At 39.0% G+C, this 19,760-nt stretch overlaps 1 protein-coding gene across 1 annotated transcript in view; it reads right to left on the reverse strand.

The window, feature by feature from the left end:
• Positions 1-19,760, reverse strand: part of PASD1 (PAS domain containing repressor 1) — an 86,932-nt gene that overhangs the window by 42,304 nt on the left and 24,868 nt on the right. Inside the window, exons 2-4 of the mRNA XM_081809298.1 lie at positions 12,822-12,892; positions 4,437-4,492; positions 3,034-3,185 (exon numbers count right to left, since the gene is read on the reverse strand). Coding sequence (XP_081665424.1) covers positions 3,034-3,185; positions 4,437-4,468 — 184 coding nt within the window. The 5' untranslated portion in view covers positions 4,469-4,492; positions 12,822-12,892. The remainder of the gene's footprint in view (positions 1-3,033; positions 3,186-4,436; positions 4,493-12,821; positions 12,893-19,760) is intronic.

Consider the following 19,760-nt stretch of genomic DNA (forward strand, 5'->3'; position numbering starts at 1 on the left):
ATAAGTGAAACCATATGATAATTGACTTTCTCTGCTTGACTTATTTCACATAGCATAATCTCCTCCAGTCCCATCCGTGTGGATGTAAAAGTTGGGTATTCATCCTTTCTGATGGCTGAGTAATATCCCATTGTATATATGGACCACATCTTCTTTATCCATTCATCTGTTGAAGGGCATCTTGGCTCTTTCCACAGTTTGGCTATTGTGGACATTGCTACTATGAACATTGGGGTGCATATGCCCCTTCTTTTCACTACATCTGTGTCTTCGGGGTAAATACCCAGTAGTGCAATTGCTGGGTCATAGGGTAGCTCTATTTTTAAATTTCTGAGGAACCTCCACACTGAATATTTTTTAAAGATTTATTTATTTGAGAGAGCACGAGTGGCGGGCAGAGGGAGAGGGAGAAAGAAACTCAAGCAGACACTGCGCTGAGCATGGAGCCCGACACATGGCTCGATCTCACAACCCTGAGATCTACAAGCTGAGCCAAAACCAAGAGTCAGATGCTTAACCAACTGCACAACCCAGGTGCCCCATTATTTAACTAATATTTACTGAGCTCTAGCTACGTATCCTATTTTGTTCTAGAGGCTCAGAATATAGTACAAACAAGACAAGTGACATGACTATCCTTTTGTATCTTACAGAATGGTGAGAGGGGGTAGACAAATAACAAACACATGGACAGGAATGACAGGAAGACAGCCACAGGAAAACCTGGGAGCAAAGCATCTTGAGCAGAGGAAGGAGTAAGTACAAAATGAAGCAGAAAAGAATTTGGCCTATTTAAATTACAAACGAGAGGCCAGAGTGGCTACAGTAGGATGACCAAGGGATAGAGTAGTAGGAAATGAAGTTTGAAAGACAGGCAGGGTCAGATCATGTAGGGTATATGTTAAGGAGTTGACATTATTCTAAGTGGAATATGAGATACTTTTAAGCAAGAGAGTGATACGTGTTTTGAGGGGAGGGGCATAGGGAAAGGGAGATAGAGAACCTTAAGCAGGCTCCACACCCAGTGCAGAGCTCGATCTCACAACCCTGAGATCATGACCTGAGCCAAAATCAAGAGTTGGACGCTTAACCGACTGAACCACCCAGGTGCCCCTAGAGTGACATGTTTTTAAAAGACCACTATGGGGGCACACTATGGATGGCTCAGTTGGTTAAGGGTCTGGCTTGGGCTCAGGTCACGATCCCAGGGTCCTGGGATTGAGCCCCATGTCAGGCTCCCTGCTCAGCAGAGAGCCTGCTTCTCCCTCTCCCTCTGCCCCTCCCCCTGCTTGTGCTCTCTCTCTCTCTCTCTCTCTGTGTCAAATAAATAAGTAAATAAAATCTTTAAAAAAATAAAATAAAAAATAAAAGACAACTATGGTATTTTGTGCAAAACAGATCAAACTGGGGAGCAAGCCTGGAAGCAGAGTATAGCTAGGAGGCTTCTACAAAAGTAACAGATGTTGGTGGCCTGGATTCGGTTGGTATACCAAGGCTATAGAAATGGGGAGAAGTGAATGGATTTGAGATATATTTTAGAGGCAAAACCAAAAGGGCTTGCTGAAGAATTAGATGAGGAGGTGGAAGAAATGGAGGACACAAGAATGATTTATACATTTTTAGCTTGGGCAGCTGGAAGAATGACTGGTGGTATCAGTTACTGGACTAAGGAAACCTGGGTGGGGGGGTGGGGGGCTGAGAGGCAATGGAGTAGAGAGGGACCAAGAGTTCCTTTATGACCATGTTAACTTTTCTACTAGATATCCAAGTGAAGAAGTCACATAGGAAACTCTTGCTGATTTGATAATGAGTACAGTTCTCAAGTATGGACCTCAGGTAGGTCGGGGCTAGAGATAGACCTAACAAGCAGGGGTCACTGACATCCAGTTAGCACTTCAAGTTAAGAGACTGGATGAGATTACCCAGGAAATGAGTGTAGCTAGAGAAGAAAAAAGGTCCAAGGACTGAGCTCTGGGGCACACCAGTGTTCAGAGGTTGAAAGGGAAAGTGGAAAGGTAGAAAGTAGAAAAAAAGGGAAGGAGCAGCCAGTGAGCTAAGAGAGAAACCAGGTGAGTGTGTTATTCTGGAAGCCAGGAGAAAAATACTTCAAGAAGAAAGGAGTGGTCACCGGTCCAATGTTTTTAAAAGGCCAAGAAAGATGTGGAGAGTTAAGGACCAAATAATTCAGCAGTGTGGAGGTCACTGTTATCCCTGACAAAAGTAGTTGTACTGGACCAGTGAGACCTGTAGCCTCAGTGGAGTGGACTGAGGAAAGAATGAGGGATGAGGATGTAGGGACAGGGTCCATACAATCTTTTCAAGAAGTTGTGCTGTGAAGAGGGCACAGAAATAGAGTAATAGAAGTATCATGGGGTCAAGAAAATATTTTTTTAAGTAACAGATTTTTACAGCATGATTATATGCATATGGGTATAACCTGTTCAGATGTTTTGAATTAAGCCTACTTAAATAGTATAGGTACTATTTTACACCCTCAGGGCCACGTTTCCCTTAGCAACATTTACCATATGCTTCAAGTGCCTAAGATACAGAAATTTGCATTATTCTTGCCCAGTATACTTCTATTAATTCTCATTTCCTTGTTCCACTTTTATGTGGACCTTAACAACATTTTCAGCATTGGCTATAAACAAACTATGAATAGAGAGAAACTAAGTATCTGTGTATTAGAAGGTGCTTCAGGAGATCCTCTATTCATTAATCCCTCCCAAAGATGTTTGAAATAAAGGGAGAGACCCAGCTGTCCCACCCGCAACCAATTTTCAATATGGCTAATCAAAAAGCTATAAGGAGGGCGCCTGGGTGGCTCAGTTGGTTAAGCGACTGCCTTTGGCTCAGGTCATGATCCTGGAGTCCCGGGATCGAGTCCCGCATCGGGCTCCCTGCTCGGCGGGGAGTCTGCTTCTCCCTCTGACCCTCCCCCCCTCATGCTTTCTCTCTCTCTCAAATAAATAAATAAAATCTTTAAAAAAAAAAAAGCTATAAGGATGAGTTGGGGTGCCCAGATCAAACCTTCCTTCTGTGAAGCGGCGGCAGTGTCCTGCGCTGTTTTAGATCTGTCTCCTTTTACAGGATAACCACGAGTTTGCAGCATGGCACGCAGTTCTGTGAAAAAGGTACTGAACCGATCCTTCTTTTTACTTTCAGATACATCAGGTACATCCCTAAGTGACAAAAAACAATCAGCATTGTTAATGGTAAGGGTAGGTCTAGGAATCCAGATGATGAAACAATGGATGGAGAAGAAATAAGAAAAGAGAAAGGGAGTTGTTAATGTCAAACTTTGAGCAAAAACCCAGATCCTTGATCATTCATAGGACAATAATAATTACCAATATTAAAATGAGGAAATGAAAAAAAATAAAATGAGGAAATGAAAACCAATCTCATCTCCCTTAGACTGTGAGGTCCTCGAGGATAGGGACCACATCTGTCTCAGTGTCTTCCAGAGCAAAGCCCAGCACAGTGTCTGGCACAGTAACCTAAGAATTATATAAAATAAATTAAATCCAAATTAACTTGAATTTAGTGGTGGATCTTTGTTCCAACATATATTCTTACCTGCTTTTACAAGAGTACTTCTGATTAAAGAAAATTCTTTCTATATGATATATAATTACTCAAGAGGCTCTTGCAAAGCCATTGCTCCATCTCAGAGAGCAGGCTGAACAATAAAAGGCTAATTGAAATATTTTTTTTTTTTACCTTTGAAAAACAGATCATGCTGAAAAATTTGGACAAAAACTTTTTGATCAGTGCACTGGAATTTATTTTTTAAAACTAACATCTTTTTTAATTTGAAGTCAATTAGCCAACATATAGTATATCATCAGTTTCAGATGTAGTGTTCAATAATTCATCAGTTGCATATAAAACCCAGTGCTCATCACATCCTGTGCCCTCTTTAATGCCCATCACCCAGTTACCCCATCCCCCCCACGCACCTCCCCTTCAGCAACCCTCAGATTGTTTCCCAGAGTTAAGGGTTTCTTGTGGTTTGTCTCCCTCTCTGATTTCTTCCCATTCAGGAATTTACTTTAGACGCTTGAACTGGAAAAATAAGGTAATTTATCTTTTCAAACATACATGAATTTAAGCTCTAGGCAAACCATGGCCCCAAAACAGGCTTCTAAACCTACCAGGGAATGTAAAGCAATTATTTAGTGTCAGCTCCTGGCAGCCACTGTGTAAGTCATGGAAGACACAGTTTGATGAGGGAGGCTGTCAGGTACATAAGTAATGTACTAAGTATTATAACAGACTTGGGGCCAGGGGTTATCGAAAACCCACTGGAGAGACCAAATTTCCCTGAGTCAGGGTTCCCCAAGGAAGTAGGATTTTGCAAGACGTGAAATAGGAACAGAAGACAGAGGAGAGGGCTTTGACAGAAATATCAGTCAGTTATGAATTCATACCTCTTCTCTTTTTCTCTATCAGCCTCATCCATTATTCAGTGATGTAACAAAGAATTCTGAAATCAAAGTGGAACAACATTTTACTAAGAAATCAGTCTATGATGAATCACAATAAAGCAATAAGACTAATCAGAATTCTCAATTGCATAGCACCTTTCCCTTAAGGAATGCCTACTTCTTTTAAAGACAGAATTTCATTAAGTACCAATAACCCTCTCATACGTTATGTAGATGTTGAAGACTTGCTTTGTTGTCTGATCCCCAATAAATTTAGTCACAATAGCATTACAAATGAATATATTTGAAAAAGTTACAAAAACATTCTGTGAAGTTACACAACTTAATCCAAAAGTATCTGTACATTTAACTCTATACCCTTAAAATTCCTTTAACATCCACTAACTTGAAGAACGCTTGAAACAAAGACAGATGTGGGTTAAAAGTTTCATATCTATACATAATACCACACCACAATAGACAAAATCTGCATTTATTGCTGCTATCACAGAAATCCTGGGCATATAAAAAATGGCCCTAAAATCACCAAAGTCCTCTGCTTTGAATTGTATAATTAGACTCACACATTACCTCAAGGTCAAAGCCTCAAGGTAGAAGTCAATGACGTTCAAAAACATGTCTGTTAAATAAGAAGCAGCAGTTAAAACATAACACACATCCTTTAAAAGCTCTCAAGAAAGTAAGGGAGAGCTTAGGGGTACAACACTGAGAAGATGCTGAAAACCAAAGCTGGTTAGTACCCCAACCGGTGCTGTTGTGAGGAGCAGGAAACATAGCTATGCAACAAAGGACCTCGGGTATTAAGGCCCTCTTTGGTGACAGAGAATCCAAGCAAAGCATTGAAACTAAAACCCACCACCTCCTCCCTACATATAGGCAAGACTCCTAGAGGCTATGGTTTCATTTAAAAAGCCCTCCTGACACAAAGGAAGAAAACAAGGAAGTTTGGCTATCTCAGCATACTCTTTGGGTAGGAAAAAAAGGGCGCTATTAGACTGAATAAGGTTCTAAGGGATGCAAAGACAAACCCATTCTGGAGAGATACTCTCTAAAGACAAGTTCCACAGAATTTCCACAGGTAAGGTAATGCTGAAGATGGGCTCACCATGCAGAATTAGAAAGTATGTAAGGAAACAATCCACCATATAGGAAACACACACACCAGCACCCAGTATGAGACCTCCAAGACCTTGAAATAATTAAAAGATCTAAAAGCCATTATAAAATAATTGTGTTTAAAAATATGAAAAACAAAATAGATGGAACTGAAAATATGAGAAAAACCAGGTAGACATGAAAAAGAACAAAAGTGAAATTCTATAAATAAAAACATATTCAATGGAATTAATTTCAAAAGGATGGATTAAGCATGTATTAAGAAAAACCAGGGGCACCTGGGTGGCTCAGTCGTTAAGCATCGGCCTTCGGCTCAGGTCATGATCCCAGGGTTCTGGGATCGAGCCCCGCATCAGGCTCCCTGCTCAGCGGGAAGCCTGCCTCTCCCTCTCCCACTCCCCCTACTTGTGTTCCCTCTCTGGCTGTGTCTCTCTCTGTCAAATAAATAAATAAATAAATAAATAAATAAATAAATAAAAAAGAAAAACCAGATGAGGGGCACCTGGTGGCTCAGTCAGTTGAGGGTAGGACTCTTGCTTTTGGCTCAGGTCCTGATCTCAGGGGTCATGAGGTCAGGCTCCATGCTCAGCGGGGAGTCTGATTCTCTCTCTCTCTCCCTCTGACTCTCCCCACCGTCTCTCTCTCTCTCTCTCTAAAATAAATAAATAGGGGTGCCTGGGTGGCTCAGTCAGTTAAGCATCTGCCTTTGGCTCGGGTCATAATTCCAGGACCCTGGGATCCAGCCCTGCGTCATGCTCCCTGCTCAGCGGGGAGTCTGGTTCTCCCTCTCCCTCTGCCTGCCACTCCCCCAGGTTGTGTGCTTGCTCTCTCTCTCTCTCAAATAAATAAAATCTTTTAAAAAATAAAATAAAATAAATTTTAAAAAACAGATGAGAAAATTAGTAAATAGAATACAAATATGAAGAAATTTACCATATTGCCTTTACAGAGAGATAGTAAAGTGGGAAATAAGAAACAAGAGATTATGAAACATGCATAACAGAATGGGAAAGCCTAATATAGTTCCACTAGGAGTTCCAGATGAAGAGAATAGCAAGAATTAGAGAAAGGCAGTAAAGAAATAATGGCTAAAATTTTCCCAGAATGGAAAATGTGACCCAATCTGGATAAATTAAAATAAAACCACATTTGAAACATCATAGTGGAATTTCAGAGCATGAAACACAAATAGGCCATTCTAGGCCATAAAACAGATCAACAACCAACAAAGAACCATATGCTCCAGTCCTAATGCCATTTAATTAGAAATCAAGAACAAAAAGATAACATAAAACCCTGTAGATCTGAATATTTAAAACAATAGCAACAACAAAAACAAAATTTCTTAGATAACTCTGGAAATCAGAAAATATTTAGAACTGAAGGATTGTAAAATACTGCATATTAAAACCTAAAAAATTCAGCTAAAGCAACACCAAGGAATTTAGACCCTTAAATGCTCATGAGAAAAAAATGAAAATAAATGAGCTAAGCAGTCAACAAAACAAATTGTAAAAATAAGAGAAAAGCTGGGGCGCCTGGGTGGCTCAGTCGTTGGGCGTCTGCCTTCAGCTCGGGTCATGATCTCAGGGTCCTGGGATGGAGCCCTGCATCGGGCTCCCTGCTAGGCGGGAGGCTTGCTTCTCCCTCTTCCACTCCCCCTGCTTGTGTTCCCTCTCTCGCTGTCTCTTTGTCCAATGAGTAAATAAAATCTTTAAAAAATTAAATAAGAGTAAAGCCAGATAAAGGAGATGCAAGGAAATAATAATGATAGGATGAGAAAACAACACTGATAAAAAAGATACAATAGAACAGGTCAAAAATATCTGTTTCTTAAAAAAACACAATAAAATAAAATATTGTTATACCAGATAGATCAAGAAATAAAGGAGAAGACTTATTCTGGAATGGAAAGTGCATACATATGAATTTGAGATGGTAAAAAGTAGTATGATCAGCTCTCTATGACTATAAATTTGAAAACAGAGATGAAATGATGTATTTCCTAGAAAAATATATTTTCACCTATTAAACCTCTTTAATAATACAAAGAAAATTGGAAGAAATCATATAAATGTAAAGAAATTAATGCAATAATTAAGAATCTATCCACAGAAAAGCAACCTAACCTAATCTAAACAAAACAGTCCCAAGGCATTCACAGACTGATACTTCCAAACATTTAAATAATAGGTGTATCATATTTCATGCAAATTATTCCAGAAAACAGAGAAGTCTCTCACCCAACTCATTTTATAATCCTAGTATATTCTTTATACCAAACCAGATAAAGGAAGCATCAAAAGGGAAAATTTTATAAGCCAATTTTATTTATGATCCAGATGCAAAATCCTAAGTAAAATTATCAAACCCAAACCAAGAGAGTATTTAAAAATTTAGGCTAATTCTAGAAATACTAAGATAATTTCACATTAGAAAAAACATAATTCAATATATCAGACAAAAAGAAAAAAGAATGTGATCATCTCAGTAGGTACAGAAAATGCATTTGATATCATTCAAAACATATGTATAGTTGTTTAAAAATATTTTTAACAGATTAGGTAGAGACAGGAGCCTCCTTAACCTGATAAAGGGAAACAACCAAAAGCATACAAAGATCATACTCAAAGGTAGAGCATTAAAGGAATTTTTTAGATTCAGGAAAAAAATAAGACTGGCTGTTAAAACATTTAATACATTTTAATAGTGCTAAAAGTACTAACCAATGCATTAAGATAAGAAAAAGAAATAAAATCAATAACTCTTGGAAAGGAAAAATAAAAGTCCTCATTCATGAACACTATGATTATCTACATAGAAAATCCAAGAGATTCTGCAATTTACTAAAATAATACAATACTTCAGCAAGATTTCTATATACCAGATTAATATATAAAAGTTAATTTTGTTCCTTTATACCAGCAATTAGAAAATTTTTTTTTGAAGATACAATCAAAACAGAAATTTATAGGGACTACTGCTTATGGCCATGGAATAGCCTCCTGCCATGAACAACTAAGAGACTGGACAAATTAGAGGAAATACCTATTTGGAAACATTGGACAGCAGGCAGCACATGCCTGTGATCCCTAAGATAAGAGCAAAAATGAGACGAACCCTACAATAATCCCAGCTTTCTACCTAAAGGTACTTTCAGACCATGGTTTGTGAAGCAGAATCCCAAGCAGAGTACAGTGGTCTCACTGAGATTAGGAGACAGAAATAAGAGTTCACGAAAGCCAAGGTGGCTGGAATTTGTGGAGCAGAATACCAGAAAGAAAAAAGCTATGGCAAAACAAACAAACTCCAGAAATCTGAATACAGCGTCCCTTGAACCTTTGGCTGAATATTTAACTTGTGCCTGTGCAAAGTGATACTCTGCAAGACCAATCAAGGAACAACTACCAGGGAAAGAACAAACCCAGTAAATTCAAAACATTTTAAACAATCATAGCTTATGTATGGCTGGAAGACAGATCTGAGTTTCATCCAGCAGAGTGGAGAAAAAAGACTGAGAAAATGCACAGAGCCTCACTGTGGGATAAAATCGGGCAATCTAAAATATATGTAACTGGATTCCCAGAAAGGGGAGGCAAAATAATTTGAATAATGGCCATTTTTTCCATACTGGATGAAAAATATAAACTCATATTCAAGAAGCTCAATGAATCCAAGAAAATAAACACAATGGAAAACTCACTAAGGCATATAATAAACAAACTGCTGAAAACCAATTATAAAAAGAAAATCTTAAAAGCAAACAAATAAACACATTTAATACAAGAGAAAAAAAAAATGACCTCTGTCTGACTTCTTATCAAACAACCCAAGCCAAAAGAAACTGAAACATCTTTAAAGTGCTGGGGGAAGGGTTTGGAATCAAGCTAGAATTCTATATCCAACAAAAATCCACCCTTCAAAGAAGTTGAGGGTAAGGACACCTTTAGATGAACAAAACCTGAAAGAAGTCAAGGCCAGTACATTAGCACTACCAGAAATATTAAAGGAAGTACTTCAGGTAAAAGGAAAATGATATCAGATGGAAACTCAGATTTACATAAAGACATGAAAAGCACTGGCAATAATATATACATAGATAAATATAAAATAATTTTTTTCATCTTTATGTCCAAGAGAATCGAAATAAAAACAAAGGACTGTAGGGTTTATAATATGTGTAGAAGTCAAACCTATGATAATAACAATGCAAACGACAGGAGGGTGGACAGTAACAATGTACTGTTGTCAGGTTCTTAGATTATACATGAAGTGGCACAATAGGAGTTCACAGCACACAGTAATAAGTTAAAGATGTATACTATAAACTGCCTAGGGCAACAAATAAAACACACATGTGATATAAATTATAAATCAAAAAAGATAAAATGGCATACTAATTAAATACTCATTTAATTCAAAAGAAAGAAGAAAAAGAAGACAAAGATAACAAAGATCAAATGGGACAAACAGAAAACATGTAGTAAGATGGTAGACTTAAATTTAACCATACTAATAATTATATTAACTGTCAACGGACACAAATATAAAGTCTGGAACTGCTAAAATTGGATAGAAAAGTAAGGCCAAGGGGCGCCTGTGTGGCTCAGTCGGTTAAGCGTCTGTCTTCAGGCCAGGTCGTGATCCCAGGGTTCTGGGATCGAGCCCCGCGTGGGGCTCCCTGCTCAGCGGGGAGCCTGCTTCTCCCTCTCCCTCTGCCCCTACCTCCCTGTGCTCACACTCTCTCTCTCAAACAAATAAATAAAATCTTTCAAAAAAAATAAAAAATAGGGATGTCTGGGTGGCTCAGTCGGTTAAGCATCTGCCTTCAGCTCAGGTCGTGATCCCAGGGTTCTGGGATGTAGCCCGCATCGGGTTCCCTGTTCGTGGGAAGCTTGCTTCTCCTTCTCCTCCCGTTTCATGCTCTCTCTCGCTATCTCTCTCTCTCAAATAAATAAATAAAATCTTAAAAAAAAGAAAAAGAAAAGTAAGGCCAAACTACCCTTGAACGATGTGAGGGGTTAGAGCACTGACACCCCCCACATAGTTGAAAATGCACATTTAACTTTTGACTCCCCTAAAACTTAACTACTAATAGCCTACTGTTGAGTGGAAGCCTTACTGATAACATAAACAGTCGATTAACACAGATTTTGGATGTTATATGTATTATGTACTGCATTCTTACAATAAAGTAAGCTGGAGAAAAGAAAATGTTATTATTAAGAAAATCATAAGGAAGAGAACATACATTTACAGTACTGTCTTGTATTTATTTAAAAATCCACATATAAGTGGACCTGTGCAGTTCAAACTTGTGTTGTTCAAAGGTCAACTATTCAAGTGTCTACAAGATACCTTAATTATAAAGACACAGCTAGGTTACAAGTTAAAGAATAGAAACATATATACTATGTAATCCTAATGACAAAAAGGTTGAATGGCTAATTAGTATCAGACAAAGAAGACTTCAGGTAAAGCAAAGTACTAAGGAAAAAGAGGGATGTTTCACAATGATAAAGGAATCAAGAAAACATAACAATCCTAAATAGGTATACACTTAATTACAAAGCTTCAAAATGGAGTAAGAACTGAAAGAAGAAACAAACAAACCCACAGTTTCATTTGGTGAGTTCAACACCATTCTCTACCAGTAATCAATGGAGCAAGTAAACAGAAAATAAGTAAGGGTATTGAAGACTTCCTACACTGCCAACAAACTTGGCCTATGTGTTTACGGAACACGATGCCTAGCAACTATAGAACAGACGTTTTACATTCTATGTGCAATTGTTTTAAAGATTCAAAATATGCTGGACCATAAAACCAGTTTCAGTAAATTTAAAGCATTAAAATCATACAGATTATGTTGTCTTATCAAAATAGAATTAAATTAGAAATCAATAATAAATGAACTTCCAAATATCTGGAAAACGCCTGAACACTTGGAAATTAAATAACATACTTCTAAATAATTTGTGGGTCAAACAAGAAACCTTTGAAAAAGGTTTAAACAAAGGAAATTAGACAAATATAACTGAATGACTATGAAAATTATGTTTTAATTTTACAAACTTCAATCATCAGATTGTAATTTATTAAAATTGCACTATACATACTTATGGTCTTATATATTTCCAAAAAAAGTTATATCTCTGTAATTACACAAATCACTTTTTCATGTTTTTAAATAAATTTATAGGTTTCTTCATATAGAAAAGAAACTGGTGGTTGCCAGAGAGGAGAGGGTGGGGGGATGGGCAAAGTAGGTGAAGGGGATGAAGAGGTACAAACTTCCAGTTACAAAATAAAGAAGTCAGGGAGATGAAAAGTACAGTATACGGAATGTAGTCAATAGTACTGTAATAGCCTTGTATGGTGACAGATGGGGACTACACTTATCATTGTGAGCATTTCATAATGTATATAAATGTCAAATCACTATGTTGTGCACCTGAAATGAATATAACATTGTATATCAACTATACTTCAATAATGAAAATATTTTTGAAAACTATTAGCCTACTTAAAAAAAAGACACTATACAGTGCTCAGTAGTTAATCTAACAAAAGTGTGCTAAAACATTACACAGAAAGTAATGTCTTTATTAAAGCAGACAAAAGAAGATCTAAATAAATGGAAAGATATGTCATATCCCTGGACAAGAAGTCCTGATATCATAAATCTATCAGATCTCCCCAATTAATCTACTAATTAATGTAGTTCTGGTCAAAACCCGGTAGATTTGTTTAGATTTACTTTTCTATATAACTTCAGAAGTTAATTACAAAATTCCTATGGAGAGCAATGAGTTGGCAAAATCCACGATAATCCTGAAGAACAACAACAGTGTAAAAGGATGTGTCCTAATAGACACTGAGGCTTATTATAAAGCTATAGTTATGTCAATTCATTAAATTCCTAATCTTGAAACATTTTGCAGGGGCCACATCTGGGGCCTGTGTGACACACAGAAAACATGTGCCATCATCTCCCAGTAGAAACAGATCAGGACTAAATGACACTAAAGGCTTAATTCTGAATTAGAATCAAAGTGAACACATCCTGAGAACTATTTCAGGACTCCAGTAGGCTCGTAGTTATTGTACCGTGCAGCTGTGGAGGGGAGAAAAAAGGCTGAGGGGCAAGAGAGTAGCAAGATCATGACTTTCTTTGGACACAAACCTAGAGGAGTAGAAATGTCAGAATGAAGACGACATACAGTCTTGTAATTCAAGGAATTTACTTACATATCTCAGGGCTGATGATGACCTTTCCAACAAATTCTCCACAATTTCAGACTCATCCACCTTTGCTTGTTCTGCTTGAGGATTTTATAAAGTTGAATTTTAATGAAGCTCCACATAAAATGTCTACACTTGTTGCATTCTTCAATTTAAAATAGAGTAATATTAGCCCACCACTAGGAGTCGAGCTCCCTTTATCCTTCCTCCTGAGATTATATTTCTTATTTCATGGAAAGTCTCCGCATTTGTGACATTACCCAGTGGATTTTTCATGTGTTTTTTAATCAGTGCAGAGGCCACTGAAAAGCATGTTTGTGAAGAATCCGCATTATGAAAAAATACTTGTTATCATATAGGTGAAAAAGAAGGTCATAAAATTGTATATGTTATATTAGCCTAATCATGTTAAACATGATACACACACGAACAAATAAAATCCTGTGTAGAAAACAGGACTAGGGAAAGAAAACTTTCAGAAGTGTCTCCGGCTGATGGAACACTATGTGATTAAACACATTTTTATTTTTATTTAAGTTATTTTATTTTATTGTTTTCCAGGGTTTTTTGCATTTCTTAAGTTCGTTATTGTGTGTAACATTCGAAATTAAGAAACACCTCTCAAAAACAACATGGAAGCCAGTGTTGAACAGTGAAGAGTTTGGGCTTTGAATCATTTGGACCTGGGTTCAAATCCCAACTCTATCCCTTTAGAGTTGTGTGGTCTTTGTGAGTTCCTTAATCTTTATGAGTCTCAATTACCTGAACTGTAAAGTCTGAGTTATAATACCTACATACCAAAGTTTCTGTGAGAATTAAGTTAGTGGACATAAAAGTGGCTAGCACTGTGTCTAGCACAGAGTAGCCACCCAATACATCATAGCTTTAACTAGAGAGATTAATATTAGCAGCAGTATACAATCTAAAGGACTGTGAGTAAGATGCACTCTTCTCAGGGAGGGAATTGAGGGCAAACAACTGGTGATACAGAGGTTTCTTGATGCCACTGTGACAAGAATGAGAGAGCCCTGAGATCAGTCACCATGCAGTGGACCGGCTGGATAAATCTAACATGGCATGAGTTAAGTGGCGTCTCGGGCCAGAGACAAGAGCCGGGCTGTTATGCCACCTAATATATGTCCTCGTCATGATCGTGTGGTGGAAGAGCATGACTCTAGAGTGGTACTAAGCAGCACAGAGGCAAGATCTTCTCCAGAGCAACAAACAGCCCACATGTAGGAATGGACAAGGGAGATGATTAGATTGATCTTTGCTTGGAGTTTTCCTGAGCACCAAGGAAGACAAGAGGCACTAAGCATACTGGCCAGAAAAGGTACCTGAAAGTTGTACCTTAATGTAAAGACTGACTAAGAAGCTGGAGGCAGGGATAGGAAAGGTTCACCAAGAAAAAGTACAGCAGTCAAGGGGCTGAAATAAATCTGAAAAGAGCAAAAAGCAGAGCTGCTAAAAGTGCCACGGAAAGAACAACAGACGAATCACGGATTCTAGCATAACTGGGGAGAATTCAGTTGAAAATGTCACCAGTAGTTCCTGGTGATAACCAAATGCAGTCATGAAAACTATCTTTCATAAAAAGAAAGATATAGCAAGAAAGAGAGCACATCTTCACTGTGCCACATCTGAAGAGGCTGAAGTTAACTAGTTAGTGCTCTGTAACCAAGGAACAACTGCCCTCTCTCCCAGGCAGTCACTGGGGGGCTCAATGAGCCAGTCAGCAGATTTAGTCCTAGCTCAGCGGCTGCCCTGACTGGGCTCCGCTGATCAGTTTGCCCACCGCCCCACCCCCAACCAATCTGTCAGTCAGCCTGGCCCGACTGACACAGAGAAGGAAACCCTTGCAGCCTTCACAGACCAATAATGGCCAGAAAGTGTTTGGCTCATGTAAACATCATTTAAAATGTTTATATGGAATTCTAAAGAAAACCAGATTGGGTCTGAAGAAAAGCAGAATGTAACAGTGAATCCATCTTTGGCTATTACTCTGGTTACAATATTTGTTTATTTAAAAATAAAAACCTCAAAGTATTTAAAATGCCATTGTGGAGGATAATCATGCCATATATTTGTAGTTATAAAATTTGCTGTGCATTATCAAGGACCAACTCTTCCTTTATGCACAGAGAGAGAGAGAGAGAGAGAGAGAGAAACGTACACACACTTTTTTTTTTATAAACAATTGCTCACATAAAGGAAAGTGGTCTTTCAAATCTCAGTGTGACTCTGGGGGATTTTTTTTTAAGTTTATGGGGGAGATGCATGATGGCATGCTTCATCAATTTGAATGAAGTCATCATCTCTTACTCATATACGGTTTATTAAAGATATTCAAACAGTGAGAAAGAATGAAATGTTTACAATTCTCATGTAGACAGTAATGATGTTAAATGTGTATGGCATTCAAATCATGGAATTTTCCAGTTTATTTTCAATCAAAACTGTCTTCAAAAATTACATCTCGTAAGACTCTATTTCATCAGATACTCATCTTAAGGGAATATGATTTTCCAATGGATAAAATTAAGAATGAAAATTAACCTAGACTGGATTAGGTAACATGTGTGCCCCGTACAATGCTGCATAAACCAGGAAATGGCGAGTGCCAAAGTCATGCCCCAAAAGAGATCCAGAAACAGGATCAGGCTTTCTGATTCCTTTGCATTATCCCCAGAGGATGGCTTTTCTTTTCTCAAACCTGAGTTTTTTCAGCAAGCTCTCACTGCACAGGCATGGGCCTTGGTCTGGGTGAGGTGGTGGGGAAGACAGGCACTGAAGAAAATGAGCCTATCTACATAAGAGCACACATACCTCCACAAGTAAAATGTCCACTCTTTCCTAGACCAAAGCTGATGTTCATTTTGTGCACCTTCTGTGGTCCCTTCTGAGGACAGGGTCAGGTGATTTGTGTCCAGTGTTGTACTCCCCGCATCCCAAACTGTTCCTGGCAGAAAACCTATGCCGAATAAATGTTTGGTGGATGAATCAGTTAAAAAAACAATGAGTCCTACCTGGAAAAATGCTGATGAACAGCCAAAGGTTGCTGAACATCTCTCATCCTGCTAATTCTGTTCTGTTCCTAAAAGACAAACAGGAGAGAAAGAAAGAAAGAAAGAAAGAAAAAGAAAGAAAGAAAGAAAGAAAAGAAAAGAAAAGGGAAGGGAGGGAAGGAAGGAAGGAAAAAAGAAAAAGAGAGAGAGGGAGGGAGGAAAGGAGGGAGGGAGGGAGGAAGGAAGGAAGGAAGGAAGGAAAGAAGGAAGGAAGGAAGGAAGGAAGGAAGAAGGAAAGAAGGAAGGAAGGAAGGAAGGAAGGCAAACCCAGATCGATAGAGAAACAAAGTCGGATCTACAAGTACATCTCTTACTGGTTTTGCACTTTTGGGAATTCTGTATGGCATGTTCTCTTCATCTGAGGCAATACTAAGAAGCAAAAGGTTTCTTACATCCTTCAACATTCTAGCAGGATATTTCCAGTTTCTATATGGTGCAGTAGAGACTGAACATGTCCCTGAAAGAAAGCAGCAATTAATTAAATTCCTGATCTTAGTCGTATTCCAACTAAATCTCTGGATCGTCTATAAAACATTTCCATGGTCCTGCCAGTTCTGAAATTTCAGCAGTTCATTCAGTCCCTGTGCTCACTACATCCTGGCAACTGCCTAGCATGTGAACCCGGGCAAGTCACCTGACCTTTCTGGGCCCCAGTTTCCTCACCTAGAAAATGGGAATAATAATAGCACCCCCTTACTGGGCTGTTGTGAAGATTCACTGAAATAACGGATAGCAAAACGTGCTAAGAAACAGAAAGTAAGACTGTGGTTTCCAGGGGCTGGGGGGCGGAGAAACAGAGCAATATTGTTTAACGGTGCGGAGTTTCAGTTTGGGATGATGAGAAAGTTGTGGGGACGGAGAGCGGCTATGGCTGCACAGCAGCAGAAGGCACTAAATGCCCCTCAGTCGCATGCTTAACACAGAGTTAAAATGGTAAATTTTATGGTAGGTGTATTTTACTACCACAATAAAAAAGGCAAGACAAAACCAAAACTAAAGTGCCAGGCCTGCTCAGCATGCAACACAGTGTGACTGAAATCAAGAATGCTTAGGAAGGTAGGTTGGAGCCAGAAGCAAAGAGCTTTGAATCGCAGACGGAGGCAAAGTGTGAATTTGATCTACCCTAGTGTCACATGGGAGCACTTGGAGGTGCTATGACTCGAACTGATATTTTGTAAAGATATAATGGATATTGATATTTTATAAAGATCGCCCTGGGGGTGGCTTAGATGATTACAAAGAAGTTGAGGCTGAAAGAAGGGATGCCAATTAGACTTCTGCTATTTAAAGTGTGGCCCCCAGGGGCGCCTGGGTGGCTCAGTCATTAAGCGGGGTCCTGGGATCGAGCCCCACATCGGACTCCCCGCTCAGCAGAGAGCCTGCTTCTCTCTCCCCCTCTGCTACTCCTCTTGCTTGTACTCTTCCTCTCTCTCTCTCTCTCTCTCTGTCAAATAAGTGAATAAAATCTTTTAAAAAAGAAAGAAAGAAAGAAAGGGAGAAAATGTGGCTCCCAGCCCAGCAGGGTTGGTCTTGCCTGAAAGCAAATCCTCAGGCTGTTGCAGATCTGCTGAATCAGAATCCTCGTGCTACAAGACCTCTGGTCAGCCTACGCGCACTAACCTTTGGGAAGCATGGGGTTAGAAGACCCAAGGAGCTCAGCCTGGAGAGCACAGATGGAGCCATAATCGCTAACAATTATGGAACTTAGTACATACGTGCTAGGTTCTGTGTATTTCAAAACCCGCCATTTAAACCTCGCAACAGCCCCGTGTGACAGGTGCTATTACTCCCATTTCTCACATGGAATACTACTACCCAGTCATAAAAAGGAGGGAAATCCTGCCATTTGCAACAACATAGATGGAACTTGAGGGCATTATGCTAAATGAAAGACAACGGAGAAAGACACTGTATGATCTCATATGTAAATCTTGAAAAAAAAAAAAAACACTTCATAGAAACAGCAGATTGGTGGTTGCTCTGGGTGGCGGATGGGGGTGAAGAAGACGGGTGAAGGTGGTCAAAAGGTACAAATTTCCAGTTATAAAATAAATAAGCTCTGGAGGTGCAATGTACAGCATGGTGACTATAGTTAACAAAACTGTACTGTATATTTAAAATTTGCCATGAGAGTAGATATTAAAAGTTGTCATTACGAAGAAAAAATTTGTGGCCATGTAATATGATGGAAGTTAACTTATTGTGGTAATCACTTTGCAATATATACATAAATCATGATGTTGTACACCTTAAACTTACACAATGTCATGTGTCAATTATATCTCAGTAAAACTTTCTTTTAACTAATGACCAACTTCTCCCTATTGCTTTTTATTGGGGTATAATTAACATACAGTATTATATTAACATCAGGTGTTCAATACAGTGATTCAACAGTTCTATACATTTCTCAGTGCTCATCAAGATAAATGTACTCTTGATCCCCTTTATCTATTTCACCCATCCCCCCCAATCCCTTCTGGCAACGACCAGTTTGTTCTCTATATTTAAGAGTTTGGCTTTTTGTATATTTTTCTTTATTATGTTATGTTTTATTTATTTTTCTTTGTTTCTTTCTTAAATTCCATATGAGCCAATAAAACTGGAAATTTTTTTTTCAATTAGAGCTGAAGTAACTTGTCTGAGGTTACGTAGCTAGTACCTGAGAGAACTGGGATTCGAATCAGTCTGTAAACATCGGCTTTATCATCTCTTCTATGCTGCTTTTCAGACCTCAGGGGAAATGAGCTTGCCCTGTCTTGCTCCATTACCCACTATCTCTATTATTAAATCTGAGATGATTACTCTGACAGCTCTCTCAACTATTTTGGAAGCCCACCTGATATGGATGACAGCATAGGAACAAATGGGAAACTTTTGAGCTTTCTAGCTACCCACTTAGATGCAATCTTCTACATCCTATCTCCCACATTTGCCTGGGTTGTACATGAAGCCCCTGAGTAATGTGCTCAAACTGAGTGTCCCTTCCACAAGCCCGTCCCATCCAGAATCCCAAGGCTATGCAGGAATTCAGCTGATCAGCACAGGGAGGCATTTAATGTTTGTTCCTTTCCTTTCCTTATTTATCAACAGCACTCAACATTTACTTCCCTTGGCTGCAACAACAGAAGTTCTCCAGAATTAAATGTCCACCGTATTGTGCAATAATCCTCTAAAAGGAATAGAAAGTCCAAATTCTTCATCTTTACCGAGTTATGTCAAAACTCCTCAAGTGTGAGCATCAAAACTCTATTCCTACAAAAAGTTGCCAAGTTACTTTCCATACTTCTCTTCCTTCTCTGCCATCATTTGAGCCAATCTGACCAGCAACCATGGCCCGACTATGGAGCCCACCTCTGCACTGTGGCTCATGCTTGCCTGCTTTTGCCTGTCTTCCATGCCAGACCTCAGGCTCAGGCCCTTCACCTCAATTCCTACAACCACCCTGTCCTCATTGGTCTCCACTCTTACCCTGCTTCAGTCTATCGTGTAGCAGCCAACACAATCCAATACACCAACCTAATCTTGTATCTATTCCTGAAGTCCTTGCCTGGGTCTCCCACTATCCCAGACTTACAAAGAGGCCCTGATCTCTCCAACAAATAACTTACTTGATGCTCACATCACCTCTGTGAGGTAGGCTCTGATGTTGTCATCTCAGTTTCTCAGGAAACTGAGGCACAGAAGGGTGGCCCAAGATCACCCAGCTAGACCATACAACCCAGCAATTGCACTACTGGGTATTTAACCCAAAGATACAAATGTAGTGATCCAAAGGGGTATGTGCACCCCAATGTTTATAGCAGCGATGTCCACAATAGCCAAACTATGGAAAGAGCCAAGATGTCCATCAACAGATGAATGGATAAAGAAGATGTGG

This window comes from Leptonychotes weddellii, chromosome X (assembly GCF_054177405.1).
Source record: "Leptonychotes weddellii isolate Sample4059 chromosome X, ASM5417740v2, whole genome shotgun sequence".
NCBI lineage: Eukaryota > Metazoa > Chordata > Mammalia > Carnivora > Phocidae > Leptonychotes > Leptonychotes weddellii.